The 25,637-nt window shown below is 30.0% G+C and overlaps 11 protein-coding genes across 13 annotated transcripts; 5 read left to right on the forward strand and 6 right to left on the reverse strand.

Moving 5' to 3' along the window:
- The first annotated feature begins 937 nt into the window (after nt 1-937).
- OCT59_004373 (uncharacterized protein) lies at nt 938-3,047 on the forward strand. Its single transcript, XM_025310604.2, has 5 exons — nt 938-1,292; nt 1,535-1,828; nt 1,918-2,065; nt 2,181-2,286; nt 2,368-3,047. The coding sequence occupies exons 1-5, from the start codon at nt 1,083-1,085 to the stop codon at nt 2,462-2,464; spliced, it is 855 nt and encodes a 284-aa protein (XP_025180677.1). The 5' UTR covers nt 938-1,082; the 3' UTR covers nt 2,465-3,047.
- Nucleotides 2,784-4,522, reverse strand: OCT59_004374 (uncharacterized protein; the record flags this gene model as incomplete). The annotated part of the gene is made up of 5 exons (XM_025325545.2): nt 2,784-2,798; nt 2,898-2,942; nt 3,075-3,173; nt 3,242-4,350; nt 4,462-4,522. The coding sequence occupies 5 exons, from the start codon at nt 4,520-4,522 to the stop codon at nt 2,784-2,786; spliced, it is 1,329 nt and encodes a 442-aa protein (XP_025180678.2).
- Nucleotides 4,523-4,846: 324 nt separating this feature from the next.
- On the forward strand, nt 4,847-7,369 carry OCT59_004375 (uncharacterized protein; the record flags this gene model as incomplete). Its single annotated transcript, XM_025316340.2, has 12 exons — nt 4,847-4,862; nt 4,950-5,063; nt 5,142-5,284; nt 5,353-5,465; nt 5,532-5,640; nt 5,727-5,838; nt 5,902-5,992; nt 6,069-6,184; nt 6,267-6,412; nt 6,487-6,562; nt 6,629-6,777; nt 6,845-7,369. The coding sequence occupies 12 exons, from the start codon at nt 4,847-4,849 to the stop codon at nt 6,995-6,997; spliced, it is 1,338 nt and encodes a 445-aa protein (XP_025180679.1). The 3' UTR covers nt 6,998-7,369.
- Nucleotides 7,210-9,920, reverse strand: OCT59_004376 (tryptophan--tRNA ligase; the record flags this gene model as incomplete). The annotated part of the gene is made up of 12 exons (XM_066148239.1): nt 7,210-7,792; nt 7,861-7,947; nt 8,017-8,157; nt 8,224-8,304; nt 8,378-8,470; nt 8,537-8,660; nt 8,735-8,818; nt 8,913-9,051; nt 9,121-9,167; nt 9,236-9,355; nt 9,431-9,697; nt 9,838-9,920. 12 exons carry the CDS (start codon nt 9,918-9,920, stop codon nt 7,715-7,717), a joined length of 1,344 nt encoding a protein of 447 aa, XP_065996858.1. The 3' UTR covers nt 7,210-7,714.
- A 167-nt stretch (nt 9,921-10,087) lies between these two features.
- Nucleotides 10,088-12,503, forward strand: OCT59_004377 (uncharacterized protein; the record flags this gene model as incomplete). The annotated part of the gene is made up of 11 exons (XM_025325546.2): nt 10,088-10,196; nt 10,261-10,430; nt 10,504-10,608; nt 10,681-10,770; nt 10,851-10,927; nt 11,003-11,171; nt 11,242-11,397; nt 11,467-11,553; nt 11,633-11,796; nt 11,878-11,936; nt 12,004-12,503. The coding sequence occupies 11 exons, from the start codon at nt 10,088-10,090 to the stop codon at nt 12,342-12,344; spliced, it is 1,527 nt and encodes a 508-aa protein (XP_025180681.1). The 3' UTR covers nt 12,345-12,503.
- On the reverse strand, nt 12,393-13,022 carry OCT59_004378 (uncharacterized protein; the record flags this gene model as incomplete). Its single annotated transcript, XM_025325547.1, has 4 exons — nt 12,393-12,458; nt 12,546-12,635; nt 12,706-12,868; nt 12,955-13,022. The coding sequence occupies 4 exons, from the start codon at nt 13,020-13,022 to the stop codon at nt 12,393-12,395; spliced, it is 387 nt and encodes a 128-aa protein (XP_025180682.1).
- A 555-nt stretch (nt 13,023-13,577) lies between these two features.
- On the forward strand, nt 13,578-15,651 carry OCT59_004379 (mitochondrial Homoaconitase). Its single transcript, XM_025316341.2, has 5 exons — nt 13,578-13,834; nt 13,934-14,155; nt 14,229-14,591; nt 14,669-14,975; nt 15,090-15,651. The coding sequence occupies exons 1-5, from the start codon at nt 13,705-13,707 to the stop codon at nt 15,340-15,342; spliced, it is 1,275 nt and encodes a 424-aa protein (XP_025180683.1). The 5' UTR covers nt 13,578-13,704; the 3' UTR covers nt 15,343-15,651.
- On the reverse strand, nt 15,456-16,618 carry OCT59_004380. 3 transcript variants are annotated; one of them, XM_025309227.2, is made up of 4 exons: nt 16,543-16,618; nt 16,276-16,388; nt 15,914-16,201; nt 15,456-15,818 (listed from the first exon to the last, which is right to left on the reverse strand). In XM_025309227.2, the coding sequence occupies exons 1-4, from the start codon at nt 16,556-16,558 to the stop codon at nt 15,816-15,818; spliced, it is 420 nt and encodes a 139-aa protein (XP_025180684.2). In that variant the 5' UTR covers nt 16,559-16,618; the 3' UTR covers nt 15,456-15,815. The 3 variants fall into 3 exon arrangements, with proteins under 3 accessions (XP_025180684.2, XP_065996860.1, XP_065996859.1); XM_066148241.1 differs by having other exon boundaries at nt 15,456-16,201; XM_066148240.1 differs by having other exon boundaries at nt 16,276-16,618.
- A 121-nt stretch (nt 16,619-16,739) lies between these two features.
- Nucleotides 16,740-19,029, forward strand: OCT59_004381 (uncharacterized protein; the record flags this gene model as incomplete). Its single annotated transcript, XM_025316342.2, has 12 exons — nt 16,740-16,767; nt 16,867-16,914; nt 16,977-17,029; nt 17,098-17,243; nt 17,316-17,554; nt 17,624-17,720; nt 17,800-17,937; nt 18,016-18,156; nt 18,229-18,304; nt 18,378-18,517; nt 18,603-18,891; nt 18,970-19,029. The coding sequence occupies 12 exons, from the start codon at nt 16,740-16,742 to the stop codon at nt 19,027-19,029; spliced, it is 1,455 nt and encodes a 484-aa protein (XP_025180685.1).
- Nucleotides 18,904-20,625, reverse strand: OCT59_004382 (uncharacterized protein). Its single transcript, XM_025331891.2, has 6 exons — nt 20,457-20,625; nt 20,237-20,348; nt 20,058-20,164; nt 19,619-19,995; nt 19,373-19,547; nt 18,904-19,300 (listed from the first exon to the last, which is right to left on the reverse strand). The coding sequence occupies exons 1-6, from the start codon at nt 20,577-20,579 to the stop codon at nt 19,241-19,243; spliced, it is 954 nt and encodes a 317-aa protein (XP_025180686.1). The 5' UTR covers nt 20,580-20,625; the 3' UTR covers nt 18,904-19,240.
- Nucleotides 20,626-20,701: 76 nt separating this feature from the next.
- On the reverse strand, nt 20,702-24,887 carry OCT59_004383 (uncharacterized protein; the record flags this gene model as incomplete). The annotated part of the gene is made up of 10 exons (XM_025331106.2): nt 20,702-21,057; nt 21,142-21,256; nt 21,346-21,597; nt 21,668-21,956; nt 22,035-22,255; nt 22,348-23,652; nt 23,719-23,874; nt 23,942-24,214; nt 24,295-24,527; nt 24,770-24,887. The coding sequence occupies 10 exons, from the start codon at nt 24,885-24,887 to the stop codon at nt 21,029-21,031; spliced, it is 2,991 nt and encodes a 996-aa protein (XP_025180687.1). The 3' UTR covers nt 20,702-21,028.
- Nucleotides 24,888-25,637: the final 750 nt, after the last annotated feature.

The following is a 25,637-nucleotide window of genomic DNA, read 5'->3' on the forward strand; positions in this document are numbered from 1 at the left end:
TTTTGGGCGGCCGATTAGGAGTTGTCACAATAATATATAGTAAATATTGAAGCCTCAAGGCTTTGTTTTCTTAACCCGCAATTGAATCCACCAAACCAGTAATGATCAGACTATTTTGCCAATCGTTCCGAAATCTGGGTTTAAAAAAACGCATATGATCAGATTTTCCTTTTCTAATTATTTACTTGTAAAAAGTGAAAGTGTAAAACTATACCAATAGATAATAATACTTATTAAAAAAAAAATAGATTCATGAAACCAATATTGTAAATATTATCAATACAAGATTTCCATTTTTATCTACTGTGGACATCACATTTGTTTCATTTTCCTGCTGCGTACAATTCGATTTTTTCCTTATCAAATAATTTTTAAAAATTAAATTTCAAACACATAACACACTGGCAATACAAATATTACAAAATAACTGAAACTTAAATATTGATATATTATATCTAAAAATACTAATTCGTATATATTGTATTAAATGTTACATTACATTGAATACATTCTTAACGTACATATAATTTATCTTCTAGATTATTGTTCAATAGTAGAATTATGATACTTTTTATGGTTCTTATAAAATTTTAAAGACTTGTTAATATTTTGTTAATATTACTATTGATAACCGATAATCTAAATAATACTTAAAAACGCGCAAATTTAATAAATGTATAAAAAATGCTGTTCGAATTTGCATCAGCACGTTGAATCTTTATTAATTGTGCTTTAAAAAAAAAAATCGGGAATAGGCGAAAAAAATTGTAAAGAATAAAAACCACCGGAGAGAGCGGAAAATGTTAAAATTAAATATTCACGTGATCATTTAAAGTTAAGTCACGAGATAAATCATTACTAATTGTAAAATTTCCGATTGTAGCCGGCCGGAAACTTCAATAAGAGGCTGACATACCTGTCAGCTGGTTTTTTTCCTGGTATAAAGGAACTCAAACATCACCTGTAGTGACTAAACAGTCTTCGCTTTTCACTTTCCCACAATAAATCTATTTCTTCTTTCATACTTTTCCTTTATTCTTACAAAAAACTACTCCCACTTTAAACCCAATATACATCACAAAATGGATAGAATTGACATGAGTTTGGACGACATCATCAAGGACAATAAAAAGAAGTCAAAACAGGCAACAAAGGGAAATAATGCAAATGGCAACAGCACCAAAACGAGTAACGGAAATAATTTAAACAACAATAATAAGAGTAAAACGGGACCAATTCGTGCTAGATCAGCGGGTAAAAAGTTGACTCGACAGAAGGCCAGCCCATATCCGGTAAGAATCCAAACAGCTTCATAGGGAAACGCTGGGAAATACAAGTTGATCTCAATGGTCGACAAATGGCCAAAACCAAAAGAAAGTGCTGTTCTTTCAGAAGAATATGGCGAAACTTTTTGTTATGGTCTTTTGATACTTCCCGGCGGGTTTTTGACTTTTTGGAAAACACAACATACCGATTACGAGACTGATCAATTCCGTTACGGCTGTTTTGATATCTTGCCATCAAACATATTTAGAGACCTAAATCTCTAAAGACAGGAAATCCGAACGGTGTTTGGCGTCACGACCTTTTCTCATCTCTTAATCCTGGTGGACAAACTAAACGACCTGCTCAAACAAATAATGGTCTTTCTATCCAACATCGTTTGGGTACTGGAAAAACTTCTCCTGGTAATGGAGTTGCGAATCGATTGTCTATCAAAGGTGTTGCCGGTGGCAAGCAAACAGAATTTTCTATCAAGGGAGAAGGTGGTCCAGCTACTATTTACATTAACAACTTAGCTCCTGGTACAAGTGCTAATGATGTCAAAGTAAGTAATTATTTGAGGAATTAGAAAAAAAAATCTTTTTTAATATCAGGGAAGTTAATAACGAATTATGGTTCTTTTATCATTTGTAGACCGCCTTTTTGGAATTTGGCGATATTTCAACAGTAAATATCAAAGATGATAAAATTACTCGCGGCGCTATTAGTGCAGAATTGACTTTTTCAAGCAAGCCTTCTGCTATTGCTGCCATAAACAAATATAATACAGCTCTTGTCGATGGTATAATGCCGTTTATATATTAGAATTCATATTTATCTCTTTCTATGAAACGAGAGCTAATGAAGAGATATCTTTTTGTGATTATATCTTATTTGTAATAATTTATTTTTATTAGGTCGAGTCTTAAAAGTTCAATTGAAACAAGCCGGAACCAACAATAATCTTGGTGCTGCTTCATACCGGCTTAGAAATAAGCCCAATAAGACACAATTCAGTACGCAGTAAGTAATTATAATTATTTAAATAAATTATTGAACATTTTATTTATTAATTTATTTATTTATGTTTTCCTTGTACAATAGAAATGGGAAACTCTATTCTGATCATTTGACTGGAAATTCAGGTCAAAAAAATCGAGGAAAGGGAAAACAACCGTCATTTAGCGGTGTTTCTTTCTAATCACGTTTTATACTCGATTTATATTCATATACCCTGACACCTGAAAATCGACGGTTTTCTTCAATGTGGGAAAGTGTAAGAAAATCTTTATGCCGGATTATATATGGATAAATAGAAATTTTCTCCATAATATTCGCTAGTTTGTTGGATGGTATTAGCGGTCTCACTTTTTTACTTTTTCTTTCTATTTACATCCCCTTTTTTTTGCGATATTTTTATGTAATTATTTTATATCAATATTAGCAGGTATATTTAGAATAAAGCCAAGTCGCAATGATATAACATTATTCCTTCATTTTATACAAAGAGAAATAACTTACTATTCAAATACCAACTTTGATTGCAATTTTTGAACGGCATTTATTAATTCTTTTAAATTTTGATAATAATTGATATGATATTTCAACATTATATTTTAAAACCAAAAACTCACACTAAAACTTATGGTTAGTGACCGTACATAATGCCACCAGCCTGGCTTTTTATTTAATAATTTATTATGATGTAGTTAAAAATTGTAGATTGAAAGAATCAAAAAAGAATTAATATACTTCTGAAAATCATATAATAAAATTCAAATATTTATAAAAGAAACAATAGTTTAACTCACGGGAATATATAACATATCTCCTGGTTCCAAAACACAATCCAGATAGTTAGCAGAAGCAAAAAGTGGGAAACGTTCTAAATCTGGTGTTTCAATCTCAACCTTTATTGAAGTATAAAATAAATAAAAAAATTATTTTAATGATGAAAGAGTATTTAAAGATAAAAAACCTGACTAGTATTTCCCAAAAAACCATCTTGTTCAAAAGGATAAACTTTCGAAGTTTCGGAAGGAGCATATAGTCTAATATACTTATTTCCGACTATTTGAGCTAAAAGGTTATGATAAGGATCAGTATGCATAGGAGAAATAGTTCCTTGAGGACCAAACCATGCATTTATAATAACATCTGAGGGTGGAGTATATTGCACATGATTGCAGGATATAAAATATGGTTTAGTATCAACAAAACAATAATCAGGAATTATTATATCTTCCTTAAGACGTGGAATTTGTGCAAACAAGTCGTGTTGAGCTAAATAGGCAATGTCCCCATCATTAGTTGGATTTTTAATCCATTTTTCTACAAATTCTTCAAAATTCATTAATTTCTGTGTCCATGAATTATCAGTATATTTTGCTCCAATTTCAACTGGAACTATTCTCTCCTTTCCAGTAACACTCAAAAGATAATCGAAATCCGCCCAAGGATTTGTCGAAAGTGCTGGCCAATGTGAAAGACAAGAAGTAAGTATAATAGGTTTAGGACTCAGCGTATTAACATGCGAAGTGAATGTAGCCAAACTAGGAGATGAAAGTTTTGGTATAGGAAATTTTATAGTTGGTAGATTTGTATTCTCTAATTTTATACGTTTTTCAAAATCGTTCTCTCTTTCATTATCATCAATTCGACGTTTTGTTAAAGATTCGGTTATGTTATTAGATTCTCTATTATTTTCTTCAATATTTTTTATAGTATTTTCCACTTCCTTAATTAGATGGAAAATCATTTCCTTCCTGCCATTTCCAGGAGCTCCTGTCATAACCAAAGCCATATCTAAGGTTTTAACTATATTTTTCCATGATTCTTTTTCCTTTTCAGTTCTCAACGCTATAAAAATTTCACACAAACTTTTTACAATACTTGCATCAGTATATAAACGTCTCCAGCATAGAGGAACATCTTTGTATGGATAAGCATGCAATTTTTCGGTAGCAAAGTCGATAAGAGAGGATATTTTTAATAACACTGACGAAATTTCATCAGAATTTACGTGATATACTGTGTTTAAACACCCATGAAGTAAATATAGAGATGCTTTATCACAAATAGAAAGTTCTGAAATAATTTAATTTAATTTAATTTAATCATTGAAATTCTTTTAAAATTCTAAAAAAACATTTAATTTTTAAATCAAATATTATTGTTAAAATTTTGAAAGTTCTTTACCATCCTCAAAGTTCGTATCCTTTAATTTTTCGATAATTGTTTCGCAAGTTTTTAAGGACATATGGTTTATATTACATAATAAAAACAGCAATTCATTTTGATTGAAATTTTTAAATTTGATCCTTTGTAGATCGGAAAATTCGGAAATTCGGTAATCATTCGACTCTCAGCATTCGATTTTAGCAGCATTCGAACATCAAAAAATCATATTATTTATGCAGCTGAGACATTCTCACAATACTCTCACAATCATACGACTTGCTAAAGCTAACACGGGTGTGACACTGTGATTATCACCCAGAAAAGTATATATAGCGTCAATTCTTTAAAGCGCGCTATAGCCGTAACATAAAAATATATATATAAAAAAAAAAGCTAACATTAAATGAAGAAAAAAGGAGGTACAATTATTTCAGTTTTAATTTATATATTTCGAGGTGAAGTTATCAACCAAAGTAATATGATTTCTTCTTACTATTTGTGCAAAGTCAAATCAACTGTTGTGAGCAGTAAAACCAGTTCCACGTCAACTTCAAAGTTAAAAAGAAGTCGTTCTATAGGAGAAGAAGAAGTTTCTGTATCTGTAAAAGAAGCAAAATTAGGTAAGTTTTTTTTCTGTTGGACTTTATTTTTTTTTCATAACTATATTTTTGTATATTTTTTAAAACATTATTTTATAGAAACCACTTCTGATGTATTTTCGATCTTTAAACCACAAGCTGATATTCAATGGCGTGAATTTGAGTCCGTTATGATCGGACAATATTTGACATCAGATATTAAAAAAATCGAAGGTCGATCTAAGATTGGCGCTTTTGATTTGGTAGGTACAAAGATCAGATTAATCTATGTACAATTAAGTCTAATTTGTTCTCTTCATAAAACCAACAGGATAGCACTTTAATAATTGTAAATGGGACTCATAAACGGTCAAAAGATGAAAATGATTGGAAATGGCGGAGTAAAGTTATTCCTAAGAAGTTGAAACAATTATATGAAGAAGGGTATGAAATTTACTTTATTCATTATAGAATCAAGATATAGAATAATATTACGTTATTATTATGTAGTTACAAGATTGTTATAATAACTAATCAAGGTGGATTGGAAATTTCAAACAAGACCAGTGAAAAGAAAAGAAAAGAATTCAAGGCTAAAATTAAGAATATAGTTAACAATGTAAGCTAGCGATTTGTCAGTATTTTGATTGTTTATTGCTTGAATTACTCATGATAATTATTATTTTTTTTTTTTTAATAAAAAAGTTAAATGTACCTTGCGAAATTTATGCTGCAACTGCAAGAGATAAATATCGAAAGCCAATGATCGGAATATGGAAATATATTACAGAACATGGGAATGACGGAGTTATCACTGGTGCATATTATTTATTAAGTTATAGCACTTTTTGCGATTTCTAAATCTATTTTATTATGATAGACATGGAAGAGAGTTTTTATGTTGGTGATGCTGCTGGTCGTGGTGAAAACTGGAAACCAAATGCACCACGTGACTGGAATGATACCGATAGGTGAGTTAGTTTTTTCCTGAAAAAAAGTAGGAATTTTGATTATATATTTATACAATCTTTTTTCTCTTTTATATAGAAAATTTGCTGAAAATATTGGAATTAAATTCTATACACCCGAAGAATTTTTTGAAAATGATAAACCGGCACCTTATTCCTACGGTGATTTTAATCCGAAAAGTCTTTCACAGGACGGTTCGTATCGCTAAGCTTTAATAATATGAATACATTTTCATTATTTCAATTAAACTGATTTTACTATTTTTAATGATGTTAGTTGAATTATTTGCTCCCGCTTCACCATCACTTGTTCCATCAGATAGACATTGTGAAGTAATTGTGTTTGTTGGATATCCTGCAAGCGGAAAATCTTCATTCGCTGAGAAATGGTTAATATCTAATGGATATGTACATGTGAATCAGGTATCTTAATTATGAAAATATCTTAATTCTCTTGTTTATTGAAAGGGTTATTTACAAAAATTGTACTTTGTTAGGATAAATTAAAAACAAAAGCAAAATGTATCAAAAGCTGCGAAGAAGCTTTGCAGGAAAAAAAACCTGTTGTTATAGGTATTAATTACAAATTGATTATAGCAATAAATTTTATTTGTTTTAACATGTGCGTATTTATCATAGATAATACAAACGCTGATGTTGAAAGTAGGAAAGCATATATTGATCTGGCAAAAAATTATAAAGTTCCAGTCCGATGTTTTTGGTTCCAAGCGTCAGAAGCTTTGGCTAAACATAATAATATGTATAGAGCTTATGGCAATATTGACGGAGTAAGTTAATTGTTCTCTTTTTTCCTTATTATTATAATACTAATTATTTTTGTTTAACAATTTAAAGCCTCGCCCATTACCTGAAATTGCATATTCAGGATTTAAATCAAGATTTGTTGAACCAAAATCTGAAGAAGGATTTGATGAAATTAAAAAGATTAATTTTGTTTTTGAAGGGAATGATGATGAAAAAAGAAAATGGGAGATGTGGTATACATGATTAATAGATTTAGATTTATCAACAATAAATGATATTTAATTATATTAATGAAACTAGAGACTAGATGTGTTCTACCGTATATAAGTAGTTAATAGTAGTCAGGGTTCTGTATTAGTTTATAGATTTTAGAAAGTTAATAAGCATTATAAAAGTCATGTTACTTCTAAAATATGTTATAAGTGATATGACAAATGTTAGCTACATTTTATATTTTAAGCAGAAGATATTAATTCTTTATTTTTAATACGTATTTTTTTTAAAGCATCTTATAATGTTTAAATTAAATTGTATTTCTATAATTTAAATAGATTTAATTACAAAGTTAAGTGAAGATGAATAAGAGTAGAGATTTCTAATAATCTTTTTATACTATTTTTATAGAATTCCCCCATATACTAATTTATTTTAAAAACAACAGTTTTTAATAAAGACAACAATGTTTTTAAAAGTGTAATTATGGAAAAAATCAACTACATATCTAAATTTCGATTCTTTATATTATTATGTTAAAATAATAATACAAATATTAAAAATTTCGTAAATTAATTTTTTAATGATAATTTATATAAGGCAAAAAAAAATGTATGTTTATATTATTATCTTGGCAACTCGAGTACGAGCTCTATTAAAGTGATAAATATCATAATAATTCTCTTCGTTATAATATTATTTACATAATATATAAAATAAATCTTATATTTATGCGAATTAATTTAATCAGGTTTCATTAACAACAATTTTTTTATTTGGATCCATAAACTTCTTTAATATTTCGCCAGTTACTTCGGATTTCCTCTTTTTTTTTTAAAGAAAAAATTAATTAATAAATTTTTTTGTAAATTAAAATTTATAATATTACATACTTGTTTAAATTCATCAACAAATTTCTGTAATACTTGAATACAACGTGCTTTAAGTTCACCGGTCATCATTTCTCCAGATACATATTTCTACAAAGTAAACAACAATTAAAAGAAGTTGATCATTACATAAGAATTCGTAACAATAAAAATAATAACCTTTTTAATTTCGTCCAATTCTTCATCGTCATCTAAAAATACTGATAAATATTGATAAGCAACGTCAACATCTGGATCGCCTCCTTTTAACCTGTGTTCCTCAGCACTATCGCGACCACCTGAGAAAGCGTACTTGTTGATCTAAAATATTCCAAAATGTCTGTTAGATGAATTAAATTTCCAATTACATTTATTAAAGAGGCAAACCTTTTTTTTAATTTGGTTAGGCGTATCCGACATAAAAATTGCAGAATTGTCAAGTGAGGCGCTCATTTTCGTTTGAGAACCCTGATTTTCAAAAAAATATAAGTACAAATACTATATCAAATATTTAACATGTCCAGGAAATCATTAAAATTACTTGAAGAGCTGGGAAGAATTTAGCATGAATAAGGCTAGGTTTAGGATATTTTAGTTTTTGCGCGACGTCACGCGTCAATCGAAAATATGGATCCTAGATCAAACTTTCGTCAGCAAATTAATAAATGTATATTTATATAGAAATAGAATAATAATTTACTTGGTCTATAGCACAAGGAATCACACAAGGAATATTACTTCGAGTTCCAAATATTTGTGGAAAACTATTGGAAAATGAAGGTGCAGCTTGTACCGCAACAAAATGAGTTTTGGCAATACAGTCACTATAACAACGAAATAAAAAAAAAATATTTAATTAACAGAGACTATACAAATACACAAAAGACATCAAACACACCTATCAACGAAACCAAAAGTGGCCTTTGACTGACTGTTTGTGATGCTTTTCGCGATCTTTACAATATTATGATAAAATGGACCTCTATTTACGTCATACAGATAATACGGATAATAGGATAGTAACAATAATTAATATACACGGAAAAAAGAATCATTCTAAGTAAATGTTTACAAACCCGACATAATCAGTATCTGCGAAAATAAATGTCTTGTCTGGATCAAATCCACATGCAACAATATCTTTGGCGTTATCATAGGCATATTTGCGCGTTTCTTCTAATGTCAATCCAGGCTTAAATATAAATTTTTCGTCATCTAGATAGAATATATTAAATTACGCGTTAACTAAATATTTATAACCAAGATTATGAGACAATTACTAACCAGTTAACTGAATGACAATTGGTACATCGAAAACATCTTGTAACCACCTAATGCCAGAAAAAACACTTTAATTCATGATGGCATAACTTTAGATAAAAAAGTTTAATCCTCTTACTTGCAAAAAATAAAAGGGATCATATGTCCAAGATGCATGCTTGAACTACTTGGACCGCGTCCTGTATAAATAAAAAAAGGCTTATTTTGCTCGTAACGATCCAGTATTTTGTTGAATTCTCTAAAAATTTAATAATCTCCAATTAATAATATAAAAAATGAATTGGAATTATGAAATTGCAAACATATAAAGCACCTATGTGAGAAGAAAATCCCTCTTCTCAAGAAAGTGTGACATTTCTTTCCAGTCAACGTTTCGAACCTTTGTAAAAGTTCCTTATCAATAGGTCTCGTTCCAAATTTTTTTATAAGCTTATCATAATCAATGGCTCGACCATTACCGTCCACATCCCAAGGCGTAACTGTTTGTTCATTTGAACTCTTTGAACTATTCGAAATATACCTATAATAAAAATAAAAACAACAACCTATGCCACCGATAACGAAGCCGCCGATAAGACTGCTACGGATAAGAAAACGTTGGTTTTCCATTATTTTACAAAAGAAATTGAAATTGAAGAAAATTGACGTTAGAAATCGATTTTTTCGATTTTTATTAACAATCGAAGTGAGTCAGGATGATTTTGATTTAGTAATAAATACCTATAATAAAAACAACAACCTATGCCACCGATAACGAAGCCGCCGATAAGACTGCCACGGATAAGAAAATGTTGATTTTCCATTATTTTACAAAAGAAATTGAAATTGAAGAAAATTGAAGGTAGAAATCGATTTTTCGATTTTTATTGATTGACAATCGAAGTGAGTCAGGATGATTTTGATTTAGTAATAAAAAAAGTGTGATTATCATCATTTTTCTTGAGCAATCTTCCGATTATTATTGTTAATCATGACAACTTCGGAAATTGATACATTAAGAAACTTTTTGTGTTCTCCTGAGAGCATTGATGCTACTGAACTAGTAAATACTTTGGGAATTATAAATATTTCCATAGAAGGTAACTTATTTATTAGCTTTTTTAAATCTTTTTTTATTTCACAATTTAACCGTTTCTTCAAAAGGACCGAACGGAGGACAAATAAAGCAAACGATCCTTAACAGTATACCTCTTTCGGAAATTTTCACGCTTTTAGGAGGTTATAGTGATGCAGTGACTTCTACAACTTGTAAAATTCTAGAGAAGTTACTGCAGTCAATGAATTATACTGATATAATCTCTTCAGGGCTCAAGGTTTTATTTTAAAAAATTTGGTCTAATAACAAATTTCATTATTATTCTCATTTAATTTGCTTTTTACCTTTAGGAACATTTGGCGCTAGGTCTTCAATTTAATTCTTCTGAAGTTCGAATCTTGGCGTTGTGTCAAGTCGAAAAATGTTTGGAGTCCGAAACAGCAGTTCAAGACTTAGTATTATATTAATTTACATATTATTCATGATTTTTTATAGAGTAATAAATAATTATACGGTTTTATTCTTAGGTTGGTTCGCCGATATTTCCTGTCATGCTGGAAGGATTGGGATATGAAGATATTTTAATATCAGCAAAAGTGACCGAATTCCTTATAAAGGTAAATATGTACAAGAAACGCTAACTTTGATACATGAGGTTGAATATTTTTATTTATTTATTTCCTTTTGTTTTTTTTAGCTTGCCAATCACGCCGGCGGGTTACATGCTATATTTGATTCAGGATCAATTGCGATTCTGAATCAACTCTCTCAGGGGTAAACAAGGCTTTAAACTCATAATTGAGATTATTATATTCAAGTATTTGATTTTCTTCTCAAATTATAATTCAGAAACGAGTCAGTAAAGTTTCGCGTATTTGATTTGATATCTCAAATATCAATATCTTCTCCAGAGGCATTTCAATTATGTGAATCTTCTGGTGCCTTAAATGCGATAACTTCTGGATTTAATTCAACCGATCTATTGCTTAAATTAAATGCCATAGAAACCTTTTCCAAGGTTTGATAATTAATCATGTTTGAATTTTAAGAATTATAAATTATTAGTAATAGTTTATTTATTATTGAAGATAAACCAAAGCCATGCTGGATATATATTTCTTGAAAGAGCTGGAATCTTGCAATCTCTTGTTGATGTCATGACACATGATGATGATGGAGACATTGTATTAGTATTAGTAAAATGTGCGGCACTAAAATTTTTTGGAAAATTATCAGAAATAGAGGTGTGTCTACTAATCATTATAAAAAAAATGTAATCATTCAAGTCAATAATAATATTCAATTTTGTATAGGAAGCGGATTTTTCAGAGGTTAATAATAAATACAAGATATTGTCCATTATTGATTCTTATCTATTAAGTTCTAATTTGGATTTAAAGGTCTGTTTCTGTTTTTAACCAGAAAGTCAAATAATTTTAGTTTAATTGTTGGTTTTGTTTGATTTTGTTTAATTATAAGATAACTACGATTAATATTATCGGAGTTATTGGAAGCAATCCTCGTGGTCTAAAATTATTAAATGCCAGTGTAGCACTCGGCAATTTTATGGACCTTTATCAACATTCAGCGGGTGATATTAAAATAGCTTGTTTACAAACCATTTCATGTTTATTTGGTGCTAGGTAAAACTATTTATTCCTTTTTTAAAATAATTTAATAATTTTAAATTTATAATTTATTTATCTGACTCGTTTTATTTTTAGTGAAACCCCACCAACAGAACTTTCTGATATTGCTCATCAAATTTATTTTCAAATTGGAGGTAATAGTATATTTAGACTTTAATTTTATTATATTTCAACTTAACCAAATGAAAATTATATTATTAGGCGCTCCTACCCCTCTTTCCACATTAATATCTAATACTAAACAAACTTTAGAAGATCTTCGGATTGCTAGTTTTGCTATTATGCAAAAAATGGCTCTGCATCCTTGGGGTCAAACTGAGATGTCAAATTCCAAAGAATTTATTGATTATATTTTAAATCGAACAACTGAAACTACTAAATTAGGAAAGGAATGGAAGTTTACGATTGTTCAAACTTTAGTCAAAGCTCATAATGCTGAAAATATTATTCCACCCAACATTTTTGATCGTTTAACACGATATCTTCGAGAAGGACCTTTCTATGTGAAAACAGAGGCTACTGTAGCATTTGAAAGTGCATAAAGTTATGTTTTGTCAAATACCGTAAGATATATTCCTTTAAATTATCATTTATGTTTGCGTATAAGTCGTCATACGTTGAAAAGGTTCTTCAAGATGTCTCGCTAATGCGTCAGTCTTTTTTCAATTAATAACAATTATTAATAAATTTATTAAAATATCTAATAATAAATCGTTCAAATTAATGTTAAACAGTATAAAAACCTTTGCTTTTAATATTCCTAGTTCAACTTCAGGCTTAGCAACAAGACAAAGTAACATATTGCTAACCGTAGTTATCGCAACATTTCCTTTCTTTAAGGGTTTAATAATAGTGAGAATAAATAATAAAAATGAATGGTAAAAAATTAAGAAAATTATTCACCTCGCATTCAACCAACAAAAATTTTAGATTATCATCACGCATTAAATTCTTTCCATTTTTTTCAAAAGTGCTCCATATATTTGAGGCTATTGCAGCATAAACTCTAGCATCACGATCCGAGTCAGAAATAAAAGCTAAGGGAGAACCCTCAGAATTTAAAAGACTGTAAAGTTTCTTAAATAAGTTAGTAAATCCGAAATTATTTAATTTAACAGTGTGTACGACGACATAAATGTGAAAAAAACATACAGTGTTGCTTTAACACCGCCAGTAGTTGCTTGTTTAAGAACTTGAGAAATTGCCTTTGGTTTGAGCATTTTTTAGAAAATGAAAAATGTTTAGGCTAATTTTGATATAAAAAATAATTTTTTGTTACGTTATGCATTAAGTTAAATTACGTCAATAACCGACGGAACGTCAGTTTCAGAAAAACAACTATCACTAGAACAAATTAATTATAGCATATTCATTGTCACTATAATATATTCATACAAACCGTAAATAAAAGGAAAATAATAAAAAGATGGCAGTGGTGGCACTTTTTGTGGCAGTGTTGTACACAACAAATGATTCCAGTTCAATACCATTGTGAAGCATTTTGTATGGCCATAGCAGATAGCACTCATGCTGAGTCAAAGGAAACAATCACTACTATTTCAATATTCATGCACATTCGTCATTGCTATTTCAGAAACACTTTCATACATCTATGTTATTTAAAGTAATAACTAATAATTAAAAAAGTACATAAAAAGATTTAGATTATCTATTTAATTTTTGTATTTATCTAGAGTTCATCTACATCTTGCATAACCCCGTATTTTCTTTTTTACTTATTACGGCTTGATCATACCTGATGTTGATGTACCGGTGAAAAAAAAAAATTTTTTTTTAAAATATAAAAATAGACAAAAATTTAATTTTACCCCGTACTCTGAAAAAAAAAACTTTGCTTTCAAAAGGAAAAAAAGGGTTATTTCTAAATATTAATTAATAATAATGACTACATACGGACGCGATCAGGTTAACGGTACTGCCGAAGGGAAGGTAAATAACCCATATATGCCACGATATGAAGAATTACTGAGCCGGGTTAATAACTTCTCTATCATCGAATCAACTCTAAGAGGTTCTTTTTTTTATACTTACATAACGAATAATTTGGATTTTATTATTTAAATAAATAATTTTAATTCGATAAATTCGATGATTTTTTTATATCTTTTAGAGGGAGAACAATTTGCCAATGCTTTTTTTGATACAGCTAAAAAGATTGAAATAGCCAAAGCATTGGATGATTTTGGAGTCGAATATATTGAATTGACATCACCAGCTGCTTCAGAACAATCAAGACAAGATTGCACGGCTATTTGTCAATTAGGATTGAAAGCTAAAATTTTAACTCATATCAGATGTCATATAGATGATGCTCGAATTGCAGTAGAAACCGGTATGATTCCTAAATTAGATCCTAATAATAATAAATTAATAATTTTAACATTTTAACTTTTCATGATGCACAGGTGTTGATGGTGTCGATATTGTAATTGGTACCTCATCATATCTTCGTGAGTTTTCTCATGGAAAAGATATGAATTATATTACCGAAAAAGCTACAGAAGTTATAAATTTCGTTAAATCTAAGGGAATCGAGGTTCGATTTTCCTCAGAAGATTCATTTCGTAGTGATCTGGTTGACTTATTAAGTATTTATCGCACTGTGGATAAATTGGGAGTTAATCGTGTCGGTATTGCTGACACAGTTGGCTGCGCAAATCCACGACAAGTTTATGAATTGGTTAGAACACTTCGTGGAGTTGTATCTTGTGATATTGAATGTCATTTTCACAATGATACTGGTTGTGCAATCGCTAATGCTTATGCAGGTAAGAAAACCTTTTTTTCGTGTATTAAATTATTATAACGATTTAAACTCTTATAAATTCATTTATTGATATTTTAGCTCTCGAGGCTGGTGCAACTCATATCGATACCTCAGTACTTGGTATTGGTGAGCGTAACGGTATAACTCCTCTTGGTGGATTTTGTGCTCGTATGTACACCGCAGACAAGAATTATATCAAGAATAAATATAAGCTTCATATGCTACGTGACCTCGAAAATTTGGTAGCTGATGCAGTTAGCGTTCAAGTTCCATTTAATAATTATATTACCGGTTATTGTGCATTTACTCATAAGGCTGGTATTCACGCCAAAGCAATTTTAAATAATCCAAGTACTTATGAAATCTTGAAACCAGAAGATTTTGGGTGAGTCTATGATCTTTTACTTGAAATAAAATTATTTAATTGTTGTTGATTTATTTATTTATTTATTTTTATTTTTCTTTTCTTTTCTTTTTCTTTTTTTTTTAAAAAAAAAAGTATGACAAGGTATGTGTCTATCGGACATCGATTGACGGGCTGGAATGCTGTCAAAAATCGTGTTGAACAACTGGGTCTCAGTCTAACTGATGACCAAGTTAAAAAGGTTACTGCTAAGATTAAGGAATTAGCAGATATTCGTCCACAAAGTATGGAGGACGTTGATAATCTGTTACGAGATTATCATTATGCCGTTACTTCGGGAGATCAATCTCAAGTTGCAAATGTTTTATCTACCGCAATTGCAAACTAATTATAACCCCTCCCTAATTTTTCTAATTACATAGACAAAAGTATATTTTACTAATTTTACTCATTTCGGATAACTTACCCTTTCTTACCGAAGAACATTTATATCAAAGTCTATTCAAAATATTCAAAATACATTTAATAATATTATAAATGTATATACACATTTGTATATAATATAATATTATTTTTGTTGTCTCTTTTCTTTTTGTTTTATGTTGTTTTTTTCCTACTATTTGTGAAATTTGTGAAAAAGTATTAATAATAAATAAAAGTATTAATGTTATATTAATGGCGACTTCGCATCCTAAAGACGGTGGTTATTTTCATAATATATAAATGAACAAGTGTTATTAATTATTTAATATTATAGATATCTCTTTTATTTTTAAACTTATCTTGCCTATAATAAATTTAAAAACTAATTTAATAAATGAATTTTTATTTTAAATCCTAACTACATTTGACCGGTTTTCTTTACTAAAGACGAAAAAAGAAAGGACAATAAAACGTATTAAGATGTTATTAATGATTAAAGATACAATATAAATATGACTAATGGTAAATGTTCATACTTCATCCATTTCTTCAATCTTAGCTTTATCTTCATCTTTTTTTAAAACTCTGTTTTTTCGGTCCAGCAGACTCTTTCTGTCCTTATTAATCTTTAGCTTAGTTACCACAACATTTGACGGATGAATACCAACTGGAACAGTGTTACCGCTTATTTTTTCCTTACTGATGCGATCAATGTGGATAACCCATCTCTTACGATAAACTCTGAGTACTTTTCCATCACGACCTTTAAATGTACCACGTACGATACGAACTTCATCATCTTTACGAATTGGAATAGATCGAGTCTACATAAAATTTTTTTTAGATAATAATTAAAATATATATATATATATATTTGTTTTTTTTTAAAAAAAATTACATTATATTTGTCTCTAAGTTCCTTGGATAATGCAGCACTCATAATTTTCCTGCGGACCGAAGAGGGAGCAGAAAAATGCGCTTTTCGGCTTTTACGTCGAGAAGAACTAACATCTAAAATTTATAAAAATTTAATTCATAATGAGAATTCTTTTGCGCGAATTTTTTAATTAAATCCATCATTTAAAAATTGCATTATTATAAATTTAACTTTAAAACAATAAAATCCATGAATTAACTAAAAAAAGTCATTTAACAACTCTTTCACCTTTAGAGAATTTCATTGTTTCCGGCACTTAGATATCTAGAAGTGAGAGAAGAAAAATTTTTCAACTTCAATTTTTATGATTTATGTGTTTTGATACAACCAATTAAAACCTTTCAAGTTCTACTAATTATTGTGTAACGCTGAAAATAAAAAGACACGAACTTTTATCCCGTTTTCGAAACTTCTCAAAAATTAAAATGTCGTTAGATTTTTCTCAAATTTTAGGTATCTCTTTTTTAGAGTAGAGTTTAAGAGTTACTTCGTCAGCACACGTATTAAAACACGAAAAATTTTTACTGAATCGTTTCAAATTTCAATTTCAAGCTCCTAGTTTAAATGAAGTCTCCATAGCAGAAATCGAGGGAAAAATTTGTGAGTTGTACGCAGTACTTCAAAAAAATTGTGAATTTTTAATTCATTTGGCTTTCCTTTAGTGAATTTAGGATGTGCCAAGGATCAAAACCTCACACATTACATAAATTCCGAGGTTTGTTAAATATTATTTATTATTATGTGTAATACGCTAAAAATTAACATTTTATTTACGTTTATTAGGGTATTGTGTTTCCAAACCTGCAAGTCCCTTATCAACTTTCGCATCCAGATTTAGTTCACCTTGGTACACGAAGAGTTGTAACTGACCTACCAACGTCACCCACCGCTTATGGACGATTTATGGATTCAGTTAAGCATTCGATTGAGTAAGTTTCTTTTTATAAAATAATTCCCTTTTGTTTTATAATATCACTCATCATTAATCTTATTTTAAAAAGTGAGCAAATAAATCAAGCTCAAACATATATACAAGAAGTAACTCAAAATATTAAAGATATGCTTCCATCATTCTTGAATAATTACATTTTTAATGCCGATACCGAAGAATATATGCAATCGCTTCGTATGAAAATAGATCGTTATCCTGCGAAAATTATTGATTGGCATCCATATTTTTCTATATTTGCAGTAGCCCATAGAGTGGATGTCATTTTGCTATATGATTTACGTGTTGAAGGTGAGGATTCAGATACTTAATAAAATGTTTAAAAAACGAACCAGATTAATATATTTAGTTGAATTCTAGAATGGTTTCCCGAAGTCTTAGAGAATAGTTTGCAAAAGGAGATTACATGTATGGCTTGGAAGCCATTAGGCGGAAATATCTTAGCAGTCGGATGTCGGTATGTTTTCAACCAAAAAATAAAATATATACGTATGAATAATATTTTCTCATTAAATTCTTTTAAATAATTTATTAAGACGTGGAATTTGTTTATGGGAACTTTCACTTGAACAGAAGAAAGAATCGGTACCAACGCGTCTTCCCGCGTGGATGCGTCACCTTCATTACCCTGGACACGAAAATATTGTTTCGTTAGCTTGGCATCCACATGGATAATATCCTTAATTATTCCACGAAATTTTATTAATAATTATAACAATTATAATAATGTAATCTTTGACTTGTGACATAACCTCATTAGCAACAGGTTCGGCGGATGGTTCAGTAATTCTTTGGGATACAGCGTTTGAAACAGGAACACCTTTAACAAGAAATCGCAAAGTTACGTTTCTGAGCTGGAGTCCTGTTGGAGAATTTTTATTTTCATCATCATTGTAAGGTATTTTAGATAAAGTTATCGACATTCTTGTGCGTATTGTTTATATTAATCAAGTAATGTTATATAGAGACGGTAAAATTGAAGTATGGGAGACTCAACGATGGACATCCAAAACAATAACTTCGAATGGGTATCCCGTCGAGGTGAATTAATTTTTAATTATTTATTGCTTTTCTAAATAACTTATTATCCTGAAAAAAAATTTTTTTTTTTAAGACAGGATGTTGGACAACAGATGGACGTGCTTTATTCTTGGGATTCGACGGATATGAGGGTGAAATTCTTGTACTTTCTATATCTCCAAACTTTGATTACGAATGGTTACCTAAAATAGATTTATCTCCAATTCCTGAATGGTATAATATGAATTCTTTGAATTTTAATGTAAAGTATAAAATTTATATGTAACCATATAATGTTAACGTTTTCACATATCATCAGCGCTGGTATAGGAATTGAACAACTGGCAATTGATCCGAACGGCGAACGTCTTATTGCATGTTTCAAAAATACGCAATTGTTCAAAGATACACCATTGTTACTTGTTTTTGATGCTAAGTTACCATCGCAAGTGTCAAAGAAAGCCAATCTTTTGAATTTTCCAAGAACGATGCGAGGACCCGCATGGAATGATCCTGACGATCAAGGTGCATTTTTAACACAATCTGACCCCAAACCAGTATCCCTAAGCTTTGCTAAACAATTTACTAGAGGATCTTTATTAAGTCCGGTATGTATTATTAGGGTATCAATTTTTAAAACATAAAATTTATTAATTAATTTGTATAATTGGTAATTTAATTTTTAGGTATGGGGAGATGGCCAAATATCTTTTATACCATTTTTATACAATAAAGCTAATAAATAAACTTAATATATTATTTGATGGTTAATAATTGCATAAATAGTAAAGTATTTAAATATTTTTTCTTAATTAACAAATTAGAAACTCATTTAATTAAGAGTAAATTGGTATAAAAAATTTATATTTAAACAAATTAAATTATGTTTCATTAGTGTCATCTATATAGAACAAAATCATAGCAAAATATATGAATTGCTTTCGAGGTTGGGTAAAGTTACCACCCTCTCTTGGATAAAAGTTGATCGTCAGATAATGTGTCAATATTAATACCAACCTAAAATATTAACAAAATTACAGAAACGTTAACTAAATTCTTTCAATAATATAATCAAACAATAAAATTTACCATTGCATCACCAAGATCCTCCGATACTTCGGCCAAAATTTTAGGATCATCAAAATGTGTAACAGCCTGAACAATAGCTTTGGCTCTTTTAGCAGGATCTCCAGATTTGAATATCCCAGAACCAACAAAAACTCCATCGCATCCAAGTTGCATCATCATAGCTGCATCGGCTGGTCTAATAATATTAGAAATAACAAAATTAGTTAGGTATTTGGATGCATAAGTTATATTTAGAAATTTACTCACGTTGCTAAACCACCTGCGGAAAAATTTACAACTGGAAGTCTTCTAAGTTTGGCGGTCTCTTTTAACAAATTATAAGGTGCCTGTAATTCTTTGGCATAAGAAAAAAGCTCTTCTTCACTCATTAAAGAAGCTTTTCTAATCTCACGGGTAATAGTTCTCATGTGACGTACAGCTTCCACAACATTTCCTGTGCCAGCTTCGCCTTTAGTTCTTATCATTGCAGCGCCCTCATTAATACGTCGAAGTGCTTCACCCAAATTTTTTGCGCCACATACAAAAGGAACTTTATAGTTGTGCTTATTTATGTGGTTCTCTTCATCGGCCGGTGTTAGCACTTCAGATTCATCGATATAATCTATACCAATAGACTCTAAAATCTACAAAGATTGAATTAGATCGATAATTCAGTTAAATTGTTACAATAAAATACGTACTTTACCTGAGCTTCAACGAAATGACCAATTCTAACTTTAGCCATCACTGGAATTGTGACAGCTTCTTTAATCTCTTTGATCATCTTTGGATCTGACATACGTGCCACTCCACCTAAAAAATAGTAAATCGTTTATAAATAGTTCATTTTTAACTTGGCTAATTCATGATTCACGGTTCAATTACCTTGTATTCTAATATCAGCAGGCACACGTTCTAATGCCATAACAGCACATGCACCAGCCTCTTCGGCAATTCGAGCTTGTTCAGCATTAACCACGTCCATAATAACTCCTCCCTATATTTTTGAAATTCCATTATTTTTGCTCTCTCTACCCTTATTTATTTTGATTTGCTTTAAATGAATATTTCATAAAAAAACTTTATTAAAGGAAATTGACCAAACCTTTAAATTTTGGGCAAGTCCAGTTTTAACAGTAAATGTAGCCTGAGAGGTAATTCCATTTTGAGAAACTTTAGTCGAATATGATTCTTTGGATGCCAAATTAGCTGGAATGGAAAAAGACATTTTATTTTATTTTTTATTTTTATTTTTATTTTTTTAAATTAAAAAAATCAACTGTTTAAATTAAAAAAAAAATTTTTGATAAAAATTTTCGATTTATAATAATATATCTTCAATTACTAAATAAGGTAAATCTGATTGTCATTATTTATTATTCATTCATTATATAATCATTTCTTATAATTATAATTGAGTCTATTTTTAATAATTCCATTAAGAGTGTCGTCAAACGACAGTCAGACCAATAATCAGATTTTTTTTTATAGCTATCACTCTGCTTAATTACATAAATAAATTACATGGTTGAGATATACTAAATAAATATTATACAAAACGGCTATTTTTGAAGATCTTTGATCAAATCTATTCCATTTATCTGTTCTACATTAATATTTAAAATAAAATTAGTTCGCAGTATTCATTAAATCACGTTAATCCCCAAATACCATTTATTAATCAACTTTAATTTTTGTTGGTGGAGCTGAAATATAATTAGATGTAAAATAATTATTAGAAATAGAATATACTAAAATGATTCCAATAAATATATTCATTAGAAATTTACCGACGAATACTCTGCTCACGAATTTCAATATTTCATCGATTATGATAACAGGAAATGATATCCACAACACGGCTATCCATTCCTCCTGATTGAGAGGAACAATGGCAAATAAATTCTAATATGAAAAAATGTGATGCAATTAAATAATTATTAAATATACAAAAAATTCTCTAAAAAATATTTTTTTATAAATAATGTACTTACCGAAAAGAATGGTACGTAAAGAATCATGAAATGTAAAACCATTGAAAGTATAATAGACAACACAAGATACATATTTTTCCATATAGGTAAGGTAAATAAACTCTCATTTTCGCTAAGAGAATTAGTGGCATTGAACATTTCTATGGTAACCAATACCGAAAGTGACATTGTTGTGGCACGTTTTGCCATCTCATTAACAAACATTTCACAGCCGATTTCAGGGAATAATTCTCCGCATTTATGAAAGTTTGACTAAAATGATCACATAAACATTAATAAAAAATATATATAACACGTGTAAATAAATTATACAAGATCTTACCAATTGGTGAAATGATATTTGTGGCCCTTGATCATAAAATAAAAACCACCAAGCATATGCAAATACAGTCGCAGCGCCGACATAAGTGCCTACAACCATATATCGGAAAAACAACCATCTTCCAACAATAGGTTCATGTCTATCTCGTGGTGGTTGTCGCATGATATCTTGATCAGGAGGGTTGAAACCAAGAGCAGTTGCTGGAAGACCATCAGTTACAAGATTCACCCAAAGTAATTGAACAGGTATAAGTGCTTCTGGCATGCCGAGCAGTACTGTGAGGAAAATGCTATAAGATTGACCATATTGTAAGTAAATTTAACTAAAATTGAAATATAACAAATATTGATATAAGAAAATATCAAACCTCACTACTTCGCCAATATTTGAACTAATTAAATAACGAATGAATTGTTTTGTATTGTTATATATTGATCGACCTTCCTCGACAGCACCTTCAATACTTGCAAAATTATCATCAGCAAGAACCATATCAGCAGCCAACTTAGCAACATCGGTACCGTCACCCATTGCTATACCAATATCGGCCTTTTTGAGGGCTGGAGCATCATTAACGCCATCTCCAGTCTTTTTGTTTACGAAAAGATTAATCAGATTAATCATAATACTTATAAAATAAATAAAAAGATATATTTTTTATAAAAATATTTGATTCATACCATAGCAACAACTTCACCTTGACTCTTTAATAGTTCAACAAGTTCACTCTTGTGATTTGGTTCAGTTCTAGAGAACAAACTTACATGTCTAACAACCTCAAGTTTTTCATTTTTTGATAAATCATCAAATTCTCTGCCAGTTATTGATTTCCCCGTTATATCTTCATGTTCTCCAAAAATACCAATTTTCCTGCAAATAGCTTCCGCAGTGTTTCGATTATCGCCTGTGATGACAATAACACGAATTCCAGCTGTTTTACATTTACGAATACTATTTTTAACCTCTGGACGAGGTGGGTCAAGCATGCCAACAAGACCAAGGAAAATCATATTCTTTTCAATATTAATAAAGTTTTTAGGATCAGTAAGATCCCAATCATCCAGTTTACAACCTTCTAACATAGCAATAGCAAGGACACGTAAACCATTTTTACCAAATTCTAATAATTTTTCATTTATCTTTTCTCGAATGACAGGATTGAGGTTTGTTGTTGAGTAAGATGATCTAACAGATACACATCGATCAAGTATTGATTCTGGAGCACCTTTAACAAGTAAAGTAGCAGTAGATTTATTATCTTCCGATTGAACAAGTACAGACATAGATTTTCTATCACGTGAAAACTCGAGAGTAGCTAAACGATGATTACGACTTTCATAATAATTACTACATGCAGTAGCACGATCTTTCGGTGATAAAGAATTCAAAGATTGATTAAAAGTTACACTGTCCGTACTAAGCTTTTCTGCAAGAACTTTTAGAGCCGCTTCAGTCGGTTCACCAACACAGAGATACGTTTTAGAATCATCATTATACGCAATGCGAGAATCATTACATAAAACGCATACTTGAGCCAGCTCATTGATACATGTATTTTTTGCAGGAAGGGAATCTACAATTTTACCATCAGTGGTCAATATATTACCAAGTGGAGCATAACTAGAGCCTTCTACATCATACTCTTGGAGATTTGCCATATCTTCAGAAACCACAAGAACTTTAGAGACGCTCATACGGTTCGTTGTAAGAGTACCAGTTTTATCTGAACAAATAACACTCGTGCAACCCAATGTCTCGACAGATGGTAAAGAACGAACAATAGCATTTCTATTTGCCATCTTTTTTGTACCGAGAGCCAAACATGTTGTGATCACTACGGCCAACCCTTCAGGAATAGCGGCAACAGCGAGCGCAACTGCAATTTTGAAATAATAAATAGCACCTTTTAACCAACCATGATGTGAAGGATCGTTGAAATGACGAATGTTTATAAGCCATACGAGAATACAAATTACTGATATGACCTACAAATATTACAAATACAAGTTAATATTAACAAACATAAGGTAATTTAAATTATATTTATATACCTTAGCAAGAAGATCACCAAAATCATCTAATTTACGTTTAAGCGGTGTTTTCTCGGATATTTGAGATGAGATACTTTTATGAATATCTCCTATCGCAGTACCACTACCAGTTTTTACTACTATAGCACGACCTTTCCCTAATACGACGGTAGTTCCCTATAATGTTGAATGCAATTAATTTAAAAATAAAGATAAAAAAAACACACTTTAAAAATAAAGTTACCGAAAATAAAATATTCGTCTGATCTTGCTTTACTGCTCGTGGATCGTCAACGGCTTCTATATCTTTGTTCACACTGACACTTTCACCAGTGAGGATAGCTTGATCTACTCGAAAAGATGAAGAATGTATTTTTAACAACCGAGAATCTGCAGGAATTTTATCACCCACAGCGATTTCGATTATATCACCGGGGACAAGTTCAGAAGCGTGAGTTTTGAAAAGATGACCATCGCGTAAAACTTTTGCTTCATCTGTCGAATACTCTTTCAATGCCTAAATTACACAAATTATATTATTACATATGAATATAATTGTGTGTTCATAGAATAATCTAAAATTGCATTTCTCTATACCTCGATGGCCTTTTCAGCGTTACGTTCCTGGATTACTCCAACAGTAGCATTAGCAATCAGAATTAAAAGAATCACTATAGGTTCTACAAAAGCGGTTCCTTGTTCATCAGATTCTTCAAGCAATGCAAGAATGAAAGATACTGCCGCAGAAATCAAGAGAATTATTACAAGTTGATCTTTAAACTGTTCTAAAATGAGTTCAAATATAGAAGTTGATTCTTCTTCCGGTAATTCTAGATAGATCAAATCGCGAATATGAAACACATAGAATTGATTAATTATCATTATGGAATTCGAGGATCATTAAATCAGGATTTGTAACATATTCAGTAAATAAATGGATCTTGAATAAAAATTGTGCTTATTTTTCTCTTCCTTCACTTTTATTGTGAGCGTTAAAGCATATAAATCCGTTCAAGACAGACAACGGTAGGTGCGATGTTGTATAAAGTAAAATTTAAATAAAAATACATACCATTTTTACCGTGTATTTTTGTTGAATCTTCAACTTGTTCTTGTGTTAAACCTTTATTTATATCAACTTTAAAAAAATCTAAAATTTCTTTTGGGTTTTTTGTAAATGCGTCATCCATTCTTGAAAAAGCAGACAATAAGACAGTATTTTTTTTAAAAAAAAACCAAAAAACTTTACAAATCTATTTGAATTTGATCAAAATCTTTAATAACGTGTCTTTAATCAATTGGAAGTGACACATTTGTAATTCGATACTAATTTAGAAATGATAATTTTAATGACAGGGTGTTGGGACTGTGTTGGGGCGTTTAAAGTTTAAATTTGTAATCAACTTGACTAATTTATGAATCACGTGGTGGAGATTTTCATTGTCTCGCATCCAGTTTTCCTCGCCGCCCAAATCAGTACTTGAGCGCAAATCCACAAAAAGCATTTTTGTTTTTATTTTTTTTTTTTAAAAAAAAAGATAAATCTTACAATGGAAACGTTTTATTTATCGTCATATGATCCAATTTTCCTAATACTAAAAAAAGCATTATATGCGATCATACTATAGCCAATAGTTGGATGGAAGGATGTCTATTGATCTGGTATGAATACATGACAATCACATGGGTGTATTTAAAACGAAAATAAATCACTCAAAGAAAATATGAAAATGAAATGTAAGATTGTCTGAAGGATCCTTTCTCTCCAAGCTACTATAATCTCCTTTTTTCCTCTATAAAATATATTCCTTATTTTTCTGCGAGAGATAAAAATAAATAATTAAATATCAAATGTGAACATGGATCAAAGACATAAACCAATATTTGCCGAAGCATTTTCTAATTTTCGATTATTTAGACAAATACGAACATGATTTTGA

This window comes from Rhizophagus irregularis, chromosome 12 (assembly GCF_026210795.1).
Source record: "Rhizophagus irregularis chromosome 12, complete sequence".
Classification (NCBI taxonomy): Eukaryota; Fungi; Glomeromycota; class Glomeromycetes; order Glomerales; family Glomeraceae; genus Rhizophagus; species Rhizophagus irregularis.